Raw genomic sequence first — 21,616 nt, 5'->3', positions numbered from 1 at the left:
ACTACCACAGGGTGCCTATGGGTTAAGGTTACCATATAAGATAGCACAGCCCTGTTCGATGTGCTTTGTAAGCCTGTTTATTGTCATGGCTTGCTTTTTTTGTTGTTTTCATCAAGCTTACAAGATTTTGATATGGCTCTCAATCTTGTCACATAATCTTCATTATAACTTTAAGAAAAGGGCTGCGCCATATCGTTTTTTAATTTTGTGACAGCAATGTCAGTTTAAAGATGCTCTATTATGCTTTTTGGAGTTTTCTCTTTGTGCATGTCAATGGTGTGCAAAGGCTAATATCCACAGTTCCTTCCAGACACTCCCCCCACTGCTTGAAACGCCTCAATTGGGCTCCTTTATTTACTTCCATATAGAATAGGGCCCCTTTAATGAGGGGCGTTAAAGGGGCCAGTACATTATGGTCCTGCTTGCCAGGTTAAGTTATTGGTTTGAACGTTTATTTTGACCATCTAGAAGAAGCTCTGAGATTTTACGAGTTTGTTAAAAGAGAGTAGCAGAGAAACTGTGACTCTGTTTTTATGGTACTTTCTGTGTTCATTTCAATGTTTAGATTTGATGCATAAAAGATTATTGGAAATAGTTCTCCCCATATTGTGCATATTTTTGGCATCATATAATTCTTTTTTTACATTTTCCTGTGTGAAGTCCATGGCAGAAGTAGAACGACAGAAAAAGTCGAAATATATTTTCAGTTAAATGATTTTATTTGCATTAATGGGGGATGCAGATGATAACGTTTTCTCCAAACTGTTTGATGCAAGAGGCAATTATGAGTCACCGGCTCAGAATCAGCATGACACTATGTGTGTGTGTCTGTGTCTGTGTCTGTGTGTGTGTGTGTGTGTGTGTGTGTGTGTGTGTGTGTGTGTGTGTGTGTGTGTGTGTGTGTGTGTGTGTGTGTGTGTGTGTGTGTGTGTGTGTGTGTGTGTGTGTGTGTGTGTGATTAGGATTGGTGTGAGTCAAGAATTGTGTCGCTGAAGGCCACATTGTATCTCTGTGTGTTCTGGAAAAGAAGTGCTGGTACAGGCGTGTTTCAGAACCAATTCCTCTTCGCCTCTGTTCGCGTTAGGGCCGCCTGCAGGTCCTCAGCGGTGTGTGTGTGTATCTTTAGAGAATGCGCGAGGGCTTTGTGCAGCTCCTCAGGGGCGAACATGTCGAGGCGCAGCAGAGAGTCCACCAGCTGCGAGCGAGCGTTGCCGATGAATGAGTGTGACAAGAAAGGCGCGAGGCCCCCCCCGTTTTTCGTGTTGTAGAGAGGGACCCTGACCATTCCCAGGACCTGGAAAGAGACAGCGTTGGTGAGGAACAGATCATGAGGTAAATGGCTTAGTCCCACTGGAAGGAAAAGGACACATACCTCCTGTCCATGATCTGTTGCAGTGGATGCAGCCTCTTTCTCCACCTCCTTTATCTGCTCCTCCTCCATCTTCTTCACATAGAAGTGGGTTATAAGACGGGAGGTGGAGGAGGAGGAGGAAGCAGGGGCATGGCAGCAGTCCACATGATCTTCTGCCGATATAGGAAGAGCAACGCCCAGCTCTTCCAACAACTCCCTGCTAAGCCCCGCCTCCAGGGTCTCCTCTGAAGGGTTAACATACCTGAGGTGTGGGACATGGGGTCAAGGGTCAGGATGAGATTAGAAAGTCAATAAACAATGTCATCTGTATTGCTCTCCAGAGACTCCTCGGTGCAGGAGTAAATAAATCAAGCTGATTGAAAAGATAATTTAATTTAAAAAACCCAAACACAAGTGCTTCTTTAAGTCACAAGGAAGTCTAATTAAAGGGGCCCTAACATGTTCATTTTCAGGTTCATATCAGTATGTTGTGGCTCTACTGTGACATGTCTCCATGCTTTAATGCTTAAAAAGCTCTTTACTTTCCTCATACTGCAGCACCTTTTTTCACCCTCTGTCTGAAACCAGAGCCCAGTCTGCCCTGATTGGTTATCTGGCTGGTTCTGTTGTGATTGGTCAACGGTTACTATCAAGACGCTACCACGTTCAAGCAAAAAACGTATTCATCTTAAACACCATTCTAGTTCTGCATGCTAATATTCATGCTTATTACCACTAAACCCCCACAGCTGACACTGTTTGAGGTAAACAGCTAACAATGTAGATTTGTTATACTTGGTGCAAACACAGCATAATAATAGAATTAAAAAGTAAGACACTGTGTATGTATTGTGTAAGAATGGGACGGTGCTGTTTCTGACCCTTCTTCATTTATTTTGCATATTTCTTCATAATTTCTCAGACACTTCTTCACGTCTTGTTACATAATTTCACTGTGTTGGCGAATCGTGCCTGAGAAATGTTGGCAGTGGCTACTGTAAATTCACAGACACAAAAGCACAAGTGATTCATATAAAGATGAATTAAGCAGAACCTGTCTGGCAGTTGCAGTTGTTTTTGTTCTTTATATGGCAAGATCAAGCACCTTGCAGAATTGGAGTATTGGAGTATTCCAGACACAGTGAGTGCATGTTTGTTCAAGTTTACATCTTTTGATCTGTGAAGCAAACAAGAGATCTACAAAGCTAAGCTAAACATACCTGTGTGTGCACATAAAAGGATGAAACAAAAGCAGCACCAGGAAAGACTCACCCCCCAGGGAAACCCAGCAAACCGTCAAAGCGCATCTGCATCTGCAGTGGGAAGTGACAGAGGCTGTTATACACTCACACACTGATGCATACACAAAGAGAGGCAGAGGTGCTTTGTCAAAAACACCCTGGTTTGGAGAAACACGCAGGAGTACAAGCAGGGAGCTAAGCGGTGTACTGCTGTAAAGGGGGGCAGCAATAAAACATTTCTCAGCCACCTAAAACATTTCATTATCGGATTGTGTATGTTATATGAATACTATTTATTTTATTGGTCCACCTTGCACCAGACTCTATTAACACAAACTGTTATTTAATGTTGCACAACAAAGGAGTTGCTATTCTAATGCTACATTAATCTTTTCTGGATATTTGGTTTTTACCCCATGTCAATTCTTGTATAAACTGACCACCCCTGACAAAGTGACATATTTTATGGATATTTCAATGTTTTTTTCTTTTCCCTAACAATTAACCTTTTTTTGTGCCCTTTTGGTTGTCTTAGCTGCGTACTTTCTAAAGCAAGACAAGTCTGTTTACCAGAAGTAAGGCTTCTAAGTCTATACCCAATGCTTGAATTTGGCCGGTACTCACCGCAGTGTTTCCCCTACCATTGTCTTGGCGGGGCGCTGCGCCCTGCCAACGGAGCCCTGCGCCCTGCCTGAAATTCAAGGTGTTTTTATTTTGTTTTTTATTTTAAAAAAATATATATATAGCACCAAATTTCAACTGAAGTCATCTATCTACGGTCACTTTTCCCATTGAACATGTGCTCTTTTATTAAATAAACTAAACGCCATGTTATTTATCCAATGTGTTCATGTTTCAGTGTACACTGCTTTGCGTATTCACATTCTCCCTCCGCTCTGTTTCTGAAGGGCGACACACACACACACACACACACACACACACACACACACACACACACACACACACACACACACACACACACACACACACACACACACACACACACACACACACACACACACACACACACACACACACACACACACACACACACACACACACACACACACTCGCGCTCACAATCAGAGACAAGAGCGGAGGAAAGGAGGAGAACAACAAAGTGTAAAAAAGTCAAACAAATCTGCTTTATTGGCACGAGCTCTGCTGTCTGCCCGTTTGTGTCCCCCCCAAGTTTCAAATTCGTTTATTATTATTTTTTAACCGCAAGCCGTTATCGTCACGGGAGAAGGACACACACAGCCTGCCCAGGTGGACGCGCGCGAACGCGACAACGAATGTAGCGTGCGCATTCTAAAAATAGCTCATAGATGGAGCAGGTAACCCGGTTTTGAACTACAGTATTGAGATGTGAGTTGGTTTATTCAGTAAATTAGCTCAGGATAATTGGATGTTCTGTCTACACCTGTTGATGTGAGGCTAATGCAGGACTTGCTAGCTTGATGCTACCGGCATTTAGCGGCAGTGACTCAACAAATTGCCACTTAAAATGTATCGTCAGCAATGTATGACAAGTAGACTGCTTGTTTAATGTTACACTAACACCAATAGCTCAATATGATCATAACACGATTGCTTTCATATCAGAGATCAGATGAGGTGGAGCTGCCTCCAGCAATAGAGGATGAGGCAGAGAGAAGCAGCAGCAGCACAGGGTTGCAGCAGGTATGTTATATGCTGTAGTCAGGTGATTTAAATGTATCAATGAAAGGAAGAAGTGTAGACAACATGATAAGAAGGGAATACAGTTTAAATTAAAGTAATACAGTATAGTGTAACACTGTACTGTATTACTTTTTAATGTCCAAATACATTTGTTACTGTACGATATCGATAACAATAATTCACAGCTCCTCTCTGCTCCAGAGGATAACAAAAATGCGGGCGCCCCGACATTTGTTTTCGAGCAGCACCCTGCCAAGGCAGTAAACCTAGGGGAAACACTGCACCGGTACGCAGTACCGGGACTACTGATTTTTACCCATCTGCGTACTGTTACTTCTTACTGCGTACCGGCACCTCATGACGCATCTAGGTACGCATATTTGTTGTATGATTCCCCTGTGTCCTCCCAGGCAGCTCCATTGATTCCCTCTCTCCTTGCCTGCTGAAAGATGCATGAGTGTACTCAGGGACGAGGAGTCATTTAACCAGCCGCCAGTAGGAGTCAGGCTTTAGCCATATCCATTACATTGCATTTAGCTGACGCTTTTATCCAAAGCGACTTACAATAAGTGCATTCGACCAGGAAGATACAACCTTGAAGAAAACAGAATCATATAAGTACATCAGGTTTCATAGAGCCAAACATTTCAAGTGCTACTCAACTGGCTTTAGATAAGCCAGACCTTTATTAGTATATAAGTGCTTTGTTAGTAATTCAATCGCTCGAAGTGGAGTCTAAAGAGATGAGTTTTCAGTCTGCGCCGGAAGATGTGTAAGCTTTCTGCTGTCCTGATTTCAATGGGGAGCTCATTCCACCATTTTGGAGCCAGGATAGCAAACCCACAAGTTTTTGCTGATGGGAACTTAGGACCCCCTCGCAGTGCGGGTGCAGCGAGCTGTTTGGCTGATGCAGAGCGGAGTGCACGTGCTGGGGTGCCTTTCATACTTTTTAAGTACAGTGAGCCTTTCTAAAATATACAGTAAAGAGACAAACCCACCAGCATTATAGGATATACTATATGACCTGATGCAGGCACATGTATAGGCTACGTCATGTTCTCTATGAGAGCCCCGGACACCTCCCTGATTAGTCGTGGAAAAACATGCAATTTCTGAACGTTACAGTAAATATTCTGTTTGTTTTTTTAAAACGTTATATATAAAAATGTTGGTTTCTTTACAGATATTAATGAATGACTGAGAAAAAGGCAAACTGTATTTATTTTGTATACGTTTTCTCACACCCCTTGCGACCCCACCGTGAAGCCCCTTGTGGGGATTGGGATCTCCAGGTTTGGAAACAGTGTTTTAAGTTAATATAAAAATCACCAAAGTCACACAATAACACAGACACATGAACCGATTTAGGCAGGGTGAGACCAGCAACTCCAGTGTTCCTGAAAATCAAAATGGCTCTTTTTGTAAATGGAAAAAAGAGAACATAGAGAACACTGACTATGGATAAGTGTGTCATATAAGCCTAGATCCAACACTTCAAGCTATCCCTTTAAACACACACACACACACACACACACACACACACACACACACACACACACACACACACACACACACACACACACACACACACACACACACACACACACACACACACACACACACACACACACACACACACACACGGCTTTTCCTCACCAGTATGATATGTCTGATTGGAATTCTCCCAAACAGCTGAGTTTTCGTGTCACAGTAGAGCATCACGTGACACGCATGCCTGCAGCCTGAGCACGACAACGCCCCAGCCCTGGACAGCTGTCCACTCGCCATCTGCAAGTTCACACAGAAACACAGAGCAGAATTACAGTCACAGTTCACTGCTCAATGATCATTATGCATGGCTGCCCCCTGTAATGTGCTGCCAATGTGACATCATCCAAGTACCCCCTCCCCCCTCCATCGTTTGCTAACCTGACTGAAACTGGTTAGCTTAAAGGGCTGTAGGTTTATATGCTGAAAAGCTTATGCCTTATGGAATGCTATCAATGCTATGCAGCAGAACCAGGAAGCTATCAGGAAGATCTTTGTGACTTTTATTAAAACAGCTTTGGCTCCCTCTGCTGGTGTGGAGGGGGGAGAGGGGTCCTTCCCGAACTGAACTTTCATTAGCAGAATCCAGCTGGCAGAGTCCAATATTTCCATATGTATTTCTTATTCTAATGTTGAATATTGTATTAACTGTAAGTTTAAAATGTTATTTTTAGTCAGTGTGTATCTTATTCTTCGTCTCATAGACTTCGAAACAATTCTATATTTTCACAGAATGGCAATCACAATAATGCTTTTTTGTAAAGCAATCAGGTAATCCAAAAATATATTTTATACTTTCTACAGATTTCCTTTTTTCTCAATTTTTTAGCACTCAAAATATGTACTGTTGAATTTCTAATGTCGTGATATTTATCCAACGGATATGATCAAATATCAAGTAATTGTAATAAATATGAAATACAGTAGCAAGTGGATATTCCATCTCTTCAAGATATTTCATTATAAACAAGTCTAGAGATGCATGCTCTTTCTGTGATTTTGGTGAAACTTTTTTAACATTTTGTTAACTCTTATATGTTTTTATGATGTCTGCAGTGCAGTTCAGAAAAAAACGGTCTGATATGTTGAACATCTTATGAGCCACACATGTTAGCTGTCAAATAAATGCTTCTTACCCACGTACTTCAACAACAAAGTGCTGTCTCATTCTTCAATCAGCATTTTTGAGCCCAGTGGCAGTACTAGATTAAAAACCTTTTGGTGACGTAATGAGCGCTGATTGGCTGAACAACGTATTGTAAATTGACACGTCAGTGGTTTACACACAACTACACGTTGTGCTGTGAGACCTGTCGAGAAGGACACGGAACACCGACTGGAGAAACCTGCTAGCTTGAAGGTAGATATCAACTAGCTACTAACGAAGGTGTTGATACAACCAATGTTTTCAAAGTAAATTGTTAGCCTGCTTTTTGGATAAATCTCAGGGTGTGTTAGTTTACAGACAGTTGGTTTTGGTAGTAGTATATTCACGGACCTATAACCTGTACCACCCAGGAAGCAACCTAATGACATGTGTTATTGGGCTAACTGTTTGGAATATGTTTCGCCATAAAAGTGCTATAGAACTACGCAGCAACAACACTAAGTATTGTTATCTTTTTGGTAATAGTTTGTAGTAGCCTACTTGGAGTACATTAGCTTAGCCTTGTTGTAGTTTTGTGCCTTAGCAGGTATGTTCAAAACGACTGTGCAGGTTATTTACTGACAGATTATGATATCTTCGAAATAGAAAGTTAACCTAGCAATCAAAATACAAAATTGTTACCTGCTAGGATTTTCAAATTGACTGTAAAGTGTAGAAATACGACTAGCACAAACAACACACCTCCTTTTTAATATGCTTGTTTCCCCTCCACGACAGGTGAATCAAAATGGCCAACGCAATACCAGAGAAGATAAGGATGAATACTACACTATTAGAAAACTTGGTGGAAGTGGCAAAAGATGCAGCACTGCTGAGAGGTGTTCTAATGAGGACCCAAGAGACCCCCAACTCATCAGAGGTAGGACATGAACACTTTTTAAGCTCACCTGCATGAATACCATGATAATGTTGTAAAGTGAAGACTGGCTTTGACATCTGACAATTTATAGTCAAGTAAAATCCCTTTTCATCAGCTGGCTCTATTCTAATGCTACATTGATCCCATCCCAGTTGTTACAGCTTGTACAGCATGGTGTAGAGTGCATTTGCAAAACGTGTTCATATAGTAAGAGTAAGACAATGGAAACACCTGTGTCAGGGTTATACAATTATGTAATACTAAAATACATTTTTGTAACACTTACCTATGGCTGCTCGATTATGGCAAAAATCCTAATCTCGATTATTTGTGTCAATAATTGATATCACGATTATTAAAAACGATTATCCATTTACCTTGAAAACATCCATTTATTGAAAAAGAAATGTGAACAGTATGTTTTTAACAATTAATTACCCTGAACTTTAAGTATAATTCAACTGAAAAAACAATGAAAAAAAAGAAATCGTTTTATTTCGATTATGTTGTTTTCATAATCGTTGCAAGCCAAAATCCTAATTGCGATTAAAATACGATTAATTGAGCAGCCCTACACTTACCTATTATTACTGTTGCTTTGTTGTCATGTTGTAACTGGTGGATTGTAGCCTCCAATTTATTTGCCATAACTTAAAGGCTGCAGGTCTACAAGGTTCAATACACAGAGAGAAATAGTGTATTCATTAAGAGCTATGTACAATGATGCAATTTAGTCGCTTTTCGGCGCCTCCCGCTTTTTTAACGCTGATTTGGGTGACTTGTGTAATTCGTGGAGAACCGAAGAATTTTCGTTTTTTGGGGGGGGGGGGGTCCGTCCGTCCGTCCGTCCGTCTAATTAAACAAGCGAGTGCCTGTTTTTCCTGGCCAAGGACAGGTTCCTTGAACACAACACGAGCGTCACGTGTCTTCACTTGGTAAGGAATGTAGAGTAGATTACTAGAGTGCTGACGGAGAGCACCGGAACGCCGCTCCAGCTCTTCAAATATTGCAGTACCCATAGGGAGCCGTACACATGCCGCAGTGTTTGCGTGGCTGTGTCTTTAGTTGCAAGCACAGTGGCGATCTGTTGTTATTAGCATCTGGTTAGCTAGCTATGCTAACGAATTTAAAGAGCTTTTCTACAACCAGGTGGAAGAGAGCTCTCTCCTGAGAGGCTCAAATAACCTCAGCTCAGTGAGGTTAAGGCCCACCTTGATATGATCATTATAGTTATTAATGAGACATTAGAGACTAAATGAAAAACAGGTATAAAATACTATATGACATTAACAAAAAAGTTGTTAAAAATAACAAGAATAGAGTTTAAAAGGGGAGTGATTTGTAAAATATCCAAAAAGAAAAATCTGCTTACAGTTCTGTTTCAAATGAGTGTTGAAATATGTATCCATAGATCTCCTCATGTTGCTCTCAAAGTGCACCAGATTGATGCTTTTAACTTCAATATTTAAAAACAAATCTTCCCGGGGGAGCATGCCCTCGGACCCCCCTAGAGGAGGTTAGGTCTCCCCCACTTAATGTTCACATGGATAGAATACTAAATACCTTTGCACACATCATGTGTCCATATATTTCTTTTGTGGTGGTCATGCCACACCGTGCACGTGCATGCATACGCGAGTCATGATAAGATATCTGGATTAAGAGGTTGCTTTTTCTTTGAACAGCATGAAAGAAAGGCCAAATGAATGGGCTGTGATTTTAGTTTTTTTTAAGCAGAGGTTGAGTTCAATAATTTGTATGGCCCTCTGAGGATGTTGTAAAAATTGAAAGGAAAAAGGTTCCCCACCCCTGGTGTAAATAATAATTAAAACCCTTGATTTATAACTTAACATCTCTGTCTCCTATTGATCTGAGTAAATTATAAAGAACAGCCAGTTAATTGAAGGATTATAGCACAGGCCTTAGTCAGATGGTATATTACGCTGTTTTTTTTCTGCTTCGAATAGTTCTCTCTTTTTTCACGATACCTGTGTTTGCATCACTGTATGTAATAAAGTCACCATTCAAGTAGTATATCCTATGCACCAATACAAACACTTGAACAAACTACCAAACAGTTAATCTGCCAATGAAATGTAGCTGCAGCAATTCTTCTGATATCAGTAAATACGTGGAAAACGTACAACCCCAATAGTGCTCCTTCTCTTTTTTTTCACTCAAGCATCTAAATATATATCAGTCCAATCAGTTTCTAATGTGACGAAAAAGAATGGAGATGTATTTCTGTGAAGTGAGCCACAGTCAGTAAGAGGACATTAGATTATTACATGGTATTAAGCTAATGCTTTTATCCAAAGCCAGTTGCCTACACTCAATGCCATGGACCTTCCTAAATGAGAATTTTAGGGTTGGCTTGCTTGCCCAAGGACCCTTTGACATGTTGACTGCAGAGGGTGAGATCAAACCGCTGAGCCCCTGATTTGCAGGAAAGAGCACTAACCCCCTGAGCTACATTCCAGAGTGCTGTTAAGCCACTAGTGTCAAAAGAGGCGTAGTCAATGGGAAGTAATGTTAGGAATGTATTCCTCTTTAGAGTACAGTATTTGGGACAGTCCTTCATGAAGCCTGTGTTTGCAATTACAGGGATTCAACCGATGCTTGTGTGTTGTGATGAGTATTCTTTAACTTTGTTTCCAGTTGGTGACGTACGCTCCATTCACACTTTTCCCCACACCTGTACCTGAGGCGGTGTTCTCCCAGGCGCTGGCTGTGCAGACCCACTTCAACACACTGGTGGACAAAATCAGCCAGGATGCTGAATTCCTGCAGGACGCTCTAGCAAGGTAGCATCATTTCCCAATATAGTAGCAACCTCTGAATCTGTGACACCTTGATTGTTGTTCAATTAATTGGATTTCAGGATTTTAACATGGTGACTTCCTCTGTTTATAGCACCATTGAGGTAGATGATTTCACTGCGAGGTTGTTCAAGATCCACCAACAAATAGTAAAAGAAGGAATGTCTCAGGTATGTCAGCCATTTTGTAGACTGTCCTTTATCCATCTTGTTAGATTCAAGAGAGTCTGTTGTTTTGGGGTGCATTGCCTCGTTCTCTTGCCACAGCATACAAGTCATTCGTTTTTTTTTTTAATGAAACAATGGAGGATATTTACAATGCATACATTTGATAGCATAATTATTAGGTTATAAAGTAAACCAGTTAGTGTTATCATCTTGCAGCATCAAGAATGCATAGAAACTCAAATAGAATATAATTAATTGCCAGACAAATAACATTTAGGATTTGTTCATTTTAATACAAGAGCAACATATATGTTTTCAGCCATTACAAAGGGCTTCCAGTTGAACTAAGCCCTTAGTTAGGTCACACTTTCTGCAATTTAACAAAACCTATGGTAGTTAAGACTCTGCATGTTTGCAGTGCAGCAATCATCAACATACTCAAACAAAAAGTCAACGGGTCTACATTAAACGTCCCAACTTTAGACTTCCAATACAGGAAAGAGGCTGATCATTCAGAAGTTCTCCACATCTAAATCAATGTAATGACCCTTGCCACTATTTCTCAAGCCTGCTAGTCTTTCAGTTGGCTTGACCACACTGGCCTACCAATTAAAAGAACATCAGGGCTGCTTCTAACAATAACATGTTCATAGATTGAACTGCAAATTGTTTCCTTAGTTAATATAATAATTAGGACCGGGACTCGATTAAAAAAATTAATCTAATTAATTAGAGGCTTTGTAATTAATTAATCGAAATTAATCGCATTTTTAATCACATATAAATATTTGACCTGAGAACAGTGAGAAGCAATTTTTTTCACATGGATTTTAGTATACCTTTGAATAATGACTGAATACATAAGCTTAAGCAACAAAACATTGTTTATTTTTTTCAAGGTGGTACTTAACCAAGACCAACAGAAAAGTGCAATTTTTGCCACAAAGTGTAGCAATAGCATATTTAGGAATATAGTACATTTCAGAGATTCAGGTAGCCTATAGGTAGGTAGAGATTCTGTAAACTATAACACTTTGTTTTTTAAGTAAAACACAATACTTTCAAGTACATTCAGAACATTAGAAACCCTGACTATTAGAAAACATCTTTCTGTTGCTTCAGAGGCCATAACAGACTTTGTTGATTTACCAACAGTTGATTTAAAAAATCTAATCAATTTCAGTCCAACTCTCTCAATAACCTTGGCCAAAACAATAAACAGTTCAACATAAAGTGCAAGTTGCACCAACAACGTAATAAATAGTTCAACATAAAGTGTACTGTACCATTTAAAATCAAATAAAAAAGTGCCAGTGATTGACCTCAATCCCTCCTATTCTTCCAATATCCTGATGAAAAATAAAATCTCTCTGTTGCATAGGCCACTGTTTGATCAACGCGAATTGGGTGTGGGTCCTTGTACTCCGAGTCGGGCTAACGTCCACGCTAGCTTCCACGCTAGCTGCTATATGTTTTGCATTGAGGTGATACTTGAGGCTTGATGTGCTGCGGTGATATGCAAATTCCTTTTTGCATAATTTGCAAACAACCGTGCTCTTATCGACGCTTCCATCCGTACGTTTTTTAAAACAAAATGTCCCATCCACGGGGCCAACCAAAGCGGTCTCATCAGCTTCTTCGTTCACGTTTGACTATTGTTCACTGTGGTTTGTTGTTGTCTGAAGTCATGAACGTTAGTTGGTGCTCCAGTATAATCGGTACCCCTGAAACTCATCCAGTGAGAAACGTTCCGCGGTGCGATTAAAATGCGTTAATTTTTGTGTAATTAATTAATCTTAATTAACGCGTTAAAGTCCCGGCCCTAATAATAATGCATACTTGGTTTTTAAAATATCAGAAAATAGATCAAAATGGCATTCAGATTTATATTTAAATAGCAAAATAGTCTATATATATATATATATATATATATATAAATGAACTATCCCATAAGACAAAGAACAACTGTTATTGATTACAACTGAGAAGCTGAAAATATGGTTAATGATGGGACTTAAAAAACAAAGTGTTGAATCCATTATGATAATGGTTGGGAATAGCTCCAGTTTTGAGCCTTGACACAGTACGATCAGTCTGTGTGACCTTTGGGAATGTGAGTAGTCTGACTGACGTCTCTGACTTCTCTCCAGTCTGTGGTGTGTGGTCTCAATCGCTCCGACTACATGCTGGACCAGGCGGAGGACGGCTCCTCGTCTCTGAAGCAGATCGAGATCAACACCATCGCCGCCAGCTTTGGAGGGCTCTCATCCCGCACGCCAGATGTTCACCGGTCAGTCATCAAGATTTCCTATATAGACTGTTCTTCAATTGATTTAGGGACAACATCTGTATCAAAAAAACATCAGTGAAAACTGTTTTATTTTTATTTTTCCAGAATGACTTTCTTTATTCAGAAGACGTTTATTTAATATTTCCAAATGTATTTCTTCAGGAAACATTAAAAAATGTATTAATTCATTTATAACTATAATAAGTGATTTAAATGTTTTTTTGTATCGCCTCATTTATTTACATCTTAGATATACAGTGGGGCAAAAAAGTATTTAGTCAGCCACCAATTGTGCAAGTTCTCCCACTTAAAAAGATGAGAGGCCTGTAATTTTCATCCTACGTGCACTTCAACTATGAGAGACAGAAGGGGGGGAAAGAATCCAGGAAATCACATTGTAGGATTTTTAATGAATTAATTGGTAAATTCCTCAGTAAAATAAGTATTTGGTCACCTACAAACAAACTAGATTTCTGGCTCTCACAGACCTGTATCTTCTTCTTTAAGAGCCTCCTCTGTCCTCCACTTGTTAACTGTATTAATGGCACCTGTTTGAACTCATTATCAGTATAAAAGACACCTGTCCACAACCTCAAACAGTCACACTCCAAACTCCACTATGGCCAAGACCAAAGAGCTGTCAAAGGACACCAGAAACACAATTGTAGACCTGCAGCAGGCTGGGAAGACTGAATCTGCAATAGGTAAGCAGCTTGGTGTGAAGAAATCAACTGTGGGAGCAATTATTAGAAAATGGAAGACATACAAGACCACTGATAATCTCCCTCGATCTGGGGCTCCACGCAAGATCTCACCCTGTGGGGTCAAAATGATCACAAGAACGGTGAGCAAAAATCCAAGAACCACACGGGGGGACCTAGTCAATGACCTGCAGAGAGCTGGGACCAAAGTAACAAAGGCTACCATCAGTAACACACTACGCCGCCACGGACTCAAATCCTGCAGTGCCAGACGTGTCCCCCTGCTTAAGCCAGTACATGTCCAGGCCCGTCTGAAGTTTGCTAGAGAGCATTTAGATGATCCAGGAGAGGATTGGGAGAATGTCATATGGTCAGATGAAACCAAAATAGAACTTTTTGGTAAAAACTCAACTAGACGTGTTTGGAGGAGAAAGAATCCTGAGTTGCATCCAAAGAACACCAAACCTACTGTGAAACATGGGGTTGGAAACATCATGCTTTGGGGCTGTTTGTCTGCAAAGGGACCAGGACGACTGATCCGTGTAAAGGAAAGAATGAATGGGGCCATGTATCGTGAGATTTTGAGTGACAACCTCCTTCCATCAGCAAGGGCATTGAAGATGAAACGTGACTGGGTCTTTCAGCATGACAATGATCCCAAACACACTGTCCGGGCAACAAAGGAATGACTTCGTAAGAAGCATTTCAAGGTCCTGGAGTGGCCTAGCCAGTCTCCAGATCTCAACCCCATAGAAAATCTTTGGAGGGAGTTGAAAGTCTGTGTTGCCGAGCAACAGCCCCAATACATCACTGCTCTAGAGGAGATCTGCATGGAGGAATGGGCCAAAATACCAGCAACAGTGTGTGAAAACCTTGTGAAGACTTACAGAAAAAGTCTGACCTCTGTCATTGCCAACAAAGGGTATATAACAAAGTATTGAGTTGAACTTTTGTTATTGACCAAATACTTATTTTCCACCATAATCTGCAAATAAATTCTTTAAAAGTAAAACAAAAAAAAAAGTTAAAAGTTTTTTGTTTTTTTTTCTCATTTTGTCTCTCATAGTTGAGGTATCCTAGGATGAAAATTACAGGCCTCTCATCTTTTTAAGTGGGATAACTTGCACAATTGGTGGCTGACTTTCCATATTAAGGCAACAACTTTTACTGTTTTCTTTATTTAAAATTTGTTCAAATTGCTGTAAGTGTATTCTGTTTTCTTCAAGTTTGTATTTTGTTGGTCGAATGTACTTATTGTAAGTATTGTTCCCCTTTTTTTCCAAGACACATCCTTCAGGTGGCCGGGCAGCTGGAGCAGAGTGAGCGGATCCCGGACAACAACCCTGCAGCAGGCCTGGCCCGGGCCGTGGCTAAAGCCTGGGAGCTCTATGGATCAGAGAAGTAGGAATTTGAGTAAATAGAGGTAGATTTATCTCAAGTTTATTTGTGCATTGGAATTTTGACTCACCTAAAAGAATACATTAAAAGAAGCCTAAAGATTGACTTTGCTGTACCAGGCTAGGTACAGCACACAATGTATACACAAGTGTGTGTGCTACAGTAGATACAAAAAATGCAACCATTAACACACTGATATTGTCCCATTTATATAATAAAATAAAGAATGCATGTTACTAGCCACAGTATGCTCTTACTTTGAAACGTGGACACCAGGACATGAGCAGGGAATTACACGCTCCAAAAATGATGATTGCAGATGTTGGAAAAATATTCACAAACACTTTTAATTGACTTGTAAATCAATACAAAATCATTTTTCGGGAATTTGTTTGTAAGCAGATCTTTTTTTATATTTCCAACAATTTTTTTTTTTCTTCAACCTTTTTCTTTGCATTTGTGGAAAGTGTGTTACATTGACTGATTACACATTTACCAACAGATTATCAATCTATTCACACAACTAATATTGAGACCAATCTACCTCCATAACAGTACATCCTGAATGTATTTCCTTCATACTAACTTAAGATGTGATGAGTGAATACATTCAGAATACAGAATTGCAGTAGGAGTGATTGACAGGAGCAATGACTGTCATTACAGAGCCGTCGTCATGTTCTTGGTGGAAGAGGTCCAGAGGAACATCTTGGATCACCGATATGTTGAGAAAGAGCTGTGGAACAGGTGAGTTGAGAGGAGCTGCTTTTATGAAGCAAAGTTGTTTCAATGGAACAAGCCTGACACGCTGGAACATGTTGTGTCACATTTAGTTTCAATGGTCTTGTCCCGCCCCAATTGCATTTGAATGGTGTGGGAGGAAGGGGTTTGTTTTGTTGTAACCAGCCCACTATTGTCCCTGTGTTTCAGAAACATTCCCACAATGAGAAGGCGGTTCGATGATGTTTCTAAAACAGGATCCATGGATCAGGACAAGAGGCTATTTGTGTAAGTTAAATGTCAATAAAGAAATGTTATAACAACGATATGGCTACATAGGTAATAATTATATAACTATGATCACGTTTACTTAAAGGGACCCTATTTTTCCTTTTTGGGGTTTTCCCTTTCCTGTAGTGTGTTCTATAGGTTTGCGTGCATGTAAATGGTCTGCAAAGGCTCACATCCCTGTGTTTCTCTTAGGGCTGCTCAGTTAATCGTATTTTAATCGCAATTACAATTTTGGCTTGCAACAATTATGAAAACAACATAATCGAAATACTTTTTTTTTTAATTATTGGTTTTTCAATTGAATTATACTTAAAGTTCAGGGTAATCAACTGTTAAAAACATACTACACCTTTTTTCTTCAATAAATTAATGTTTTCAAAGTAAAGATAATCGTTTTTTTTAATAATCGTGATGTCAATTATTGACCCAAATAATCGAGATTATGATTTTTGCCATAATCAAGCAGCCCTAGTTTCTCTCCAGAGGGAGTTTCTGCAGCACAGGCAGTATGAGAAAAATAAAGAGCTTTTTGAACATTAAAGCATGGAGACATGTCACAGTAGAGACACTACATACTGATATGATCCTTGAATTGTGGTTCTTTAATATTTGTCTTTCTGCAGTGATGGCCAGGAGGTTGCTGTGGTGTACTTCAGGAATGGATACATGCCTCAGAACTACAATTCTGAAAAGGTCTTCACTTTAAATTGTATTCTAGTTGTGGTAGTTATGAATTATGACCATTATAAAACAACAACCAAAATGTGTAAAGCGAATAAAGCTGTCAAATAGGTCCAATTAGGTAAAAAGTATATATTTCCCTTTGAATTACAGTGGTGTAGAAGAATTAAGTGGCAATAAAGAAAACAATCAAGTCCAAATAATTTAAATTTGCACTCGGGTACAATAATTTGGTTAATAAACGTGTTTACCTTACACCACTGGTCAAATGCAGCAACGAGTGCTAAAATGTGGGAACTGGTCAAAAGTTTGGGTTAAAATGTCAATGTTATGTAATAAGCCAGGTCTCAATACATTCATGTTAAATATACTCAATGCTTCATAGTTCATACTAGAAGGTAAGAAAAACAGCATTTTTTGCTTTAATTATATCTTTTTGATCGTAGGATTGGGATGCTCGTCTGATGATGGAGCGCTCTCTGGCTGTTAAGTGTCCCGACATCAGCACTCACCTGGTCGGAACCAAGAAGGTCCAGCAGGTGCTCGCCACACCTGGAGTCCTGGAGAAGTTCTTCCCCCACCAGCCCCAGGTAGTGGAGCAGATCAGAGCCACGTTCGCTGGGCTCTACACTCTGGACATGGTGAGAAAACATCACGTGCTACTCAGTCCTTTCAGCTTTGTTATTGAGCAGTTTTATGTAAGACTCACTTCCTCTCTGCACTCCCATGGAACTCTGTGTCGTAGGGCTGGGGATTGTAGTTTAGGCCGTCAAAGGCTTTATGTCTGACAGCAAAAATTATTTTTGACATTTATCACAGTTGCAGATAGCTTCATAGCCTTTCAAGTGATCAACACAAACCTAAATAATCAAAGGAACTACTAGAAGCTAGCACAATGATTTGCAACATTATAAAACACAACTATGCATTACTTGAACCCACCAACTGACATTATCTCGTGATCCAGTTTCCAACTGTAAAATAAATTGTAACCTACAATTAAAAAAAGAATTGCAGCCCAAACAGGAGTTTGCTGAATTCTCCTCGGAATAGACAACGCAGCAGTGACACCTAGTGGCCTACTCATCCCACTACATCACATCAAGTATTTTCATGAAGTCACAAAAGAAGTGTGTGCTGCTGATGCGTCATTAACTTCCTTTGTTGCCCTTGTCGTCTTTAGGGACCCGAAGGTGACAAAACGGTTGCCATGGCGCTGGCAGCACCAGACCAGTTTGTCCTGAAGCCTCAGAGAGAGGGAGGAGGTAAGATTCACATCGACCATTTCTGAAACCAGAGGACTTTGAATTGTCAGTATCTTCATTTTTAATGCTTTCCACAGTTACTACTGCTGAGAGCATCGAAAGATCTACATTTTAAAGTAACGTTTCTGAATACCGGCTAAAATCCACTTTGTCATGTCTCTTCTACATCAGCATGTGTCCCCTCTTCTTCATCAGCATGTGTCCCCTCTTCTTCATGTCTCTTCTACATCAGCATGTGTCCCCTCTTCTTCATGTCTCTTCTACATCAACATGTGTCCCCTCTGTGTGAAGAGATTCTGAAAGTGTCTGGAACAAAGATTCTCTCTCTTTTTGTCCTGATCCATTTATATAAAAACCTGTCTGAAAATGAGCTGATCAGATTTTGGCCACTTTATGATGTCATAACGATGTTTTGTCTTGTGTAACCATTAGCCAATAACAAACCAAGGTAACCCCCCCCCCAACTTATCACCTGAATCTCCCCCGAGAGCACCATTGTGTTCTTTGTAATCAAATATCTCTGAGGGGCGTGGGGAGGGGCTCCTTATTTTCATCTAAAGTAACAGACAGAGAATCAGCACTTTGGAAACAGGGCTGAAACAGAGGGGATTATGGGTAATGCTGCAATGATCTGTTTGGTGTTTCAGACAAACACCTCAGACACGTTTGTCCATATCTGAGACCTATAATATATTGATGAAAAACAGTATAATAGGGGACCTTTTCAGATATTGTTTATTTCTAGGTAACAACTTCTATGGGTCAGAGATGTGCGAGGTCCTGCAGGAAGTGAAGGACAGCACCGAGAGGACGGCTTATATCCTGATGGATAAGATTCACCCCGCCCCCGTCCAGAACGTCCTGCTGAGACGAGACGCTCCTCTCCAGATCAGCACCTGTCTCAGTGAGCTGGGAGTGTTCGGAACATACGTCAGGTGTGTAATCAATACTGATGACATTACTGTGTAACACTCACTCTTATATTGGCTAGCGCCCCGACACAGTACTTGATAGGCTAAGGGGCGGGACAGCTAACCAATCAGAGCAGACTGGGCTCTGGTTTCAGACAGAGGGTGAAAAGAGGTTCTGCAGCACAGGTAGTATGAGGAAAATAAATAGCTTTTTGAACATTAAAGCATGCAGACATGTCACCTGAAAATATGCATAAAATGCTCCGTTTAACTAAATGTCTTTGGACATTCAATAATTAAAATAAAATCATTAATAGTGTAATTACACACTTTACTGTCAATAATACCAAGCATTTGGAGTATTACAGCTGGATTTAGTATTCTGCCTCTCAAACAAGAACATAGGTTGTTGCCCACAGCCACTGATGACATCCCATTGTCTCTTTTCATATTTTCTTTAATGCAGCCAAATAGTGGTTTTGTCAGAATCATGCTTTTGATATCCTGTCTTCTGTCTTTGAGAAGGGAATCATTACAAAACTCTTGAAGTTACTACAACAAAAAGTTGCTTTATTTGCTCTCTGGTCTGAATCTGGGTGTTTGAGCTCATGTGATACTAAATAAAAAAAGCTAATCGGGGCATGATACAAAATATCCTTCTTTCAATACAACTTGTTAACATGCTACTTCTTTTCTGTATCTCCACAATTACATCTTAGACTCTCAATATTCATTTCCCCTTCAAAATACCCCTATTAACATCTTGCCCTGCATTCTCCTGTGCAGTTCTTTAGTTTGCTCACTTCATTTATCCTGCCACATGAATACATATTAGTAGGGATGCCAGAAACTGACCATGATCAAATTCGAAAATCGGACAGCCCTGGCGAATATTATTCGCCGCCGCCGCTCCCCTCCGCTTGGTGTGTCAGGGCCTTAAGGCTTCTAATTATTTACCTCTCATTGTCCCCTAACAGAAAAGGTGAAGACATGTTGCTGAATGAGTGTGTGGGCCACCTGCTGAGGACCAAGAGCTCAGAGCACTCTGACGGGGGCGTGGCATCGGGGGTGGCGGTACTGGACAACCCCCTCCTCTTCTGAGAGTCTACACCCCTCCCTGCTGCTTCAGACAAAATAAATGGACAAAGATCAAGTCAAGGACACACATCTGATTCACACTTTCACATGAACTAGCCTTTCCTCTCAGTGTGGATGAAGAATGAACTGCTGTAAGAGGGGGTCCGCACTAATGTATCTGTTTTATTTCATGAGATTTGGCTGAAGTACAAATGTGAGCGGTTCCAGAAGAACTTTATAAGGACCAAGTTTTTGATATCATGATTTCTTTTAACGTAAAGTGCTGCTATCAAAAACAGTCATGCAACCAGTGTGCCTAGATTAAGCGACCTTGAGTCAGAGAAAAGCGCTATATAAATAAAATTGATTATTATTACGAAAGGTTTCTCTAATGTCCTTGGGACAAAAAACTGATGTAATATAATATCATTATAGTCCTCTTTCATGGAGTTGAATCTTCAAACCCACATCACTACTGTCATTTTCCAGAATTGTAACCCATTAAATGCACACTTGTATACATCCTGTAACTGTTGTTCTTTTAAAGACACACACTTAATTATTTGTACTTAATACTATCATTTTTGAATCAGTCTGGAAGCCCTGTATTTATAAAGTATGCACAATTATTGTGTACATTTTATTTGACCCATCCTGCATTTGGGTCCACCCTTCATTGCTCTCGTGTGACAGAAGGATCCAACCAACATCATTGGCCGCGCAGGCAGGTCCTTTTCAAGTAGAAATCTGTGCACCTTCCTCGGCCTGTTGCTATAATGAATTCCTTACCTGATTGGATTAAAGACTTTCTTCATACTCTCCACCCTGCTAGATCAAGCTCCTGTCCGACTTCCGGCCACTAAGTCAGTCCTTGGATCCCGCCTAGTCTTTGGAGGGACGGGGACGCAGGGCCGGGCTACCAGCCCCAGCAGCCATGCTTTCAGCCCCTGCTGTCCTGTTGGTGGTCCGGCTTACTCCAGCTCCTGTCCCGTCGGCCCTTAATATCAGAAATAATTAAATAGAATAGAATGTCGAAGAATATGCAAAAATCTGCATAATTTAGTCTGTCAAAAATATCAGCATAGTAGACTGTCGAATTTAGCAGAAAAACTAAGTAGTATAGTAGCGCAAACTTATTAAATAAAACACTTTCTCTCAAATATGCAACAAAACGGCATAGTATTGTATGGTGGAAATGTAAAAAAGGCATTATACTATGCTGTTTTCTGAAATGTTTCTATACTACAGTGTTTGTTTGCACTGTTTTGAAATACTAGTAGTACTATAGTCGAAAAATCTAAATAGTATTGCTAATCAAAAAAACATCAAACTATGTCTAAATGTGAGAGAAAATGACCATGGTATGGTATAATACACTTACAAAAAGAATAGGATTGTATGTTGGAAAGAAAGGTGTACAATAGTATTTTCGATAAACAGGTAAAA

The 21,616-nt window shown here is 40.2% G+C and overlaps 2 protein-coding genes across 4 annotated transcripts; one reads left to right on the top strand and one right to left on the bottom strand.

Annotated features, from left to right (window-relative positions):
- Nucleotides 1-700: 700 nt before the first annotated feature.
- On the bottom strand, nt 701-7,056 carry LOC307036920 (U8 snoRNA-decapping enzyme; the record flags this gene model as incomplete). Of its 3 annotated transcripts, none has more annotated exons than XM_079677575.1 (5): nt 701-1,294; nt 1,373-1,613; nt 2,624-2,664; nt 5,932-6,063; nt 6,960-7,056. In XM_079677575.1, the coding sequence occupies 4 exons, from the start codon at nt 6,061-6,063 to the stop codon at nt 1,049-1,051; spliced, it is 660 nt and encodes a 219-aa protein (XP_079533701.1). In that variant the 3' UTR covers nt 701-1,048. The 3 variants fall into 3 exon arrangements, with proteins under 3 accessions (XP_079533701.1, XP_079533699.1, XP_079533700.1); XM_079677573.1 differs by having other exon boundaries at nt 6,968-6,991; XM_079677574.1 differs by lacking the exon at nt 6,960-7,056 and adding an exon at nt 6,205-6,358.
- Nucleotides 7,049-20,690, top strand: gss (glutathione synthetase). Its single transcript, XM_079677531.1, has 13 exons — nt 7,049-7,183; nt 7,709-7,850; nt 10,509-10,654; nt 10,764-10,839; nt 12,987-13,126; nt 15,112-15,228; nt 15,892-15,972; nt 16,156-16,233; nt 16,860-16,929; nt 17,364-17,558; nt 18,101-18,182; nt 18,928-19,117; nt 20,071-20,690. The coding sequence occupies exons 2-13, from the start codon at nt 7,719-7,721 to the stop codon at nt 20,192-20,194; spliced, it is 1,431 nt and encodes a 476-aa protein (XP_079533657.1). The 5' UTR covers nt 7,049-7,183; nt 7,709-7,718; the 3' UTR covers nt 20,195-20,690.
- The last annotated feature ends 926 nt before the right edge of the window (nt 20,691-21,616 follow it).

This window comes from Notothenia rossii (assembly GCF_949606895.1).
Source record: "Notothenia rossii genome assembly, chromosome: 4".
Taxonomy (NCBI): domain Eukaryota; kingdom Metazoa; phylum Chordata; class Actinopteri; order Perciformes; family Nototheniidae; genus Notothenia; species Notothenia rossii.
This window is presented reverse-complemented; position numbering and strand designations above follow the sequence as displayed.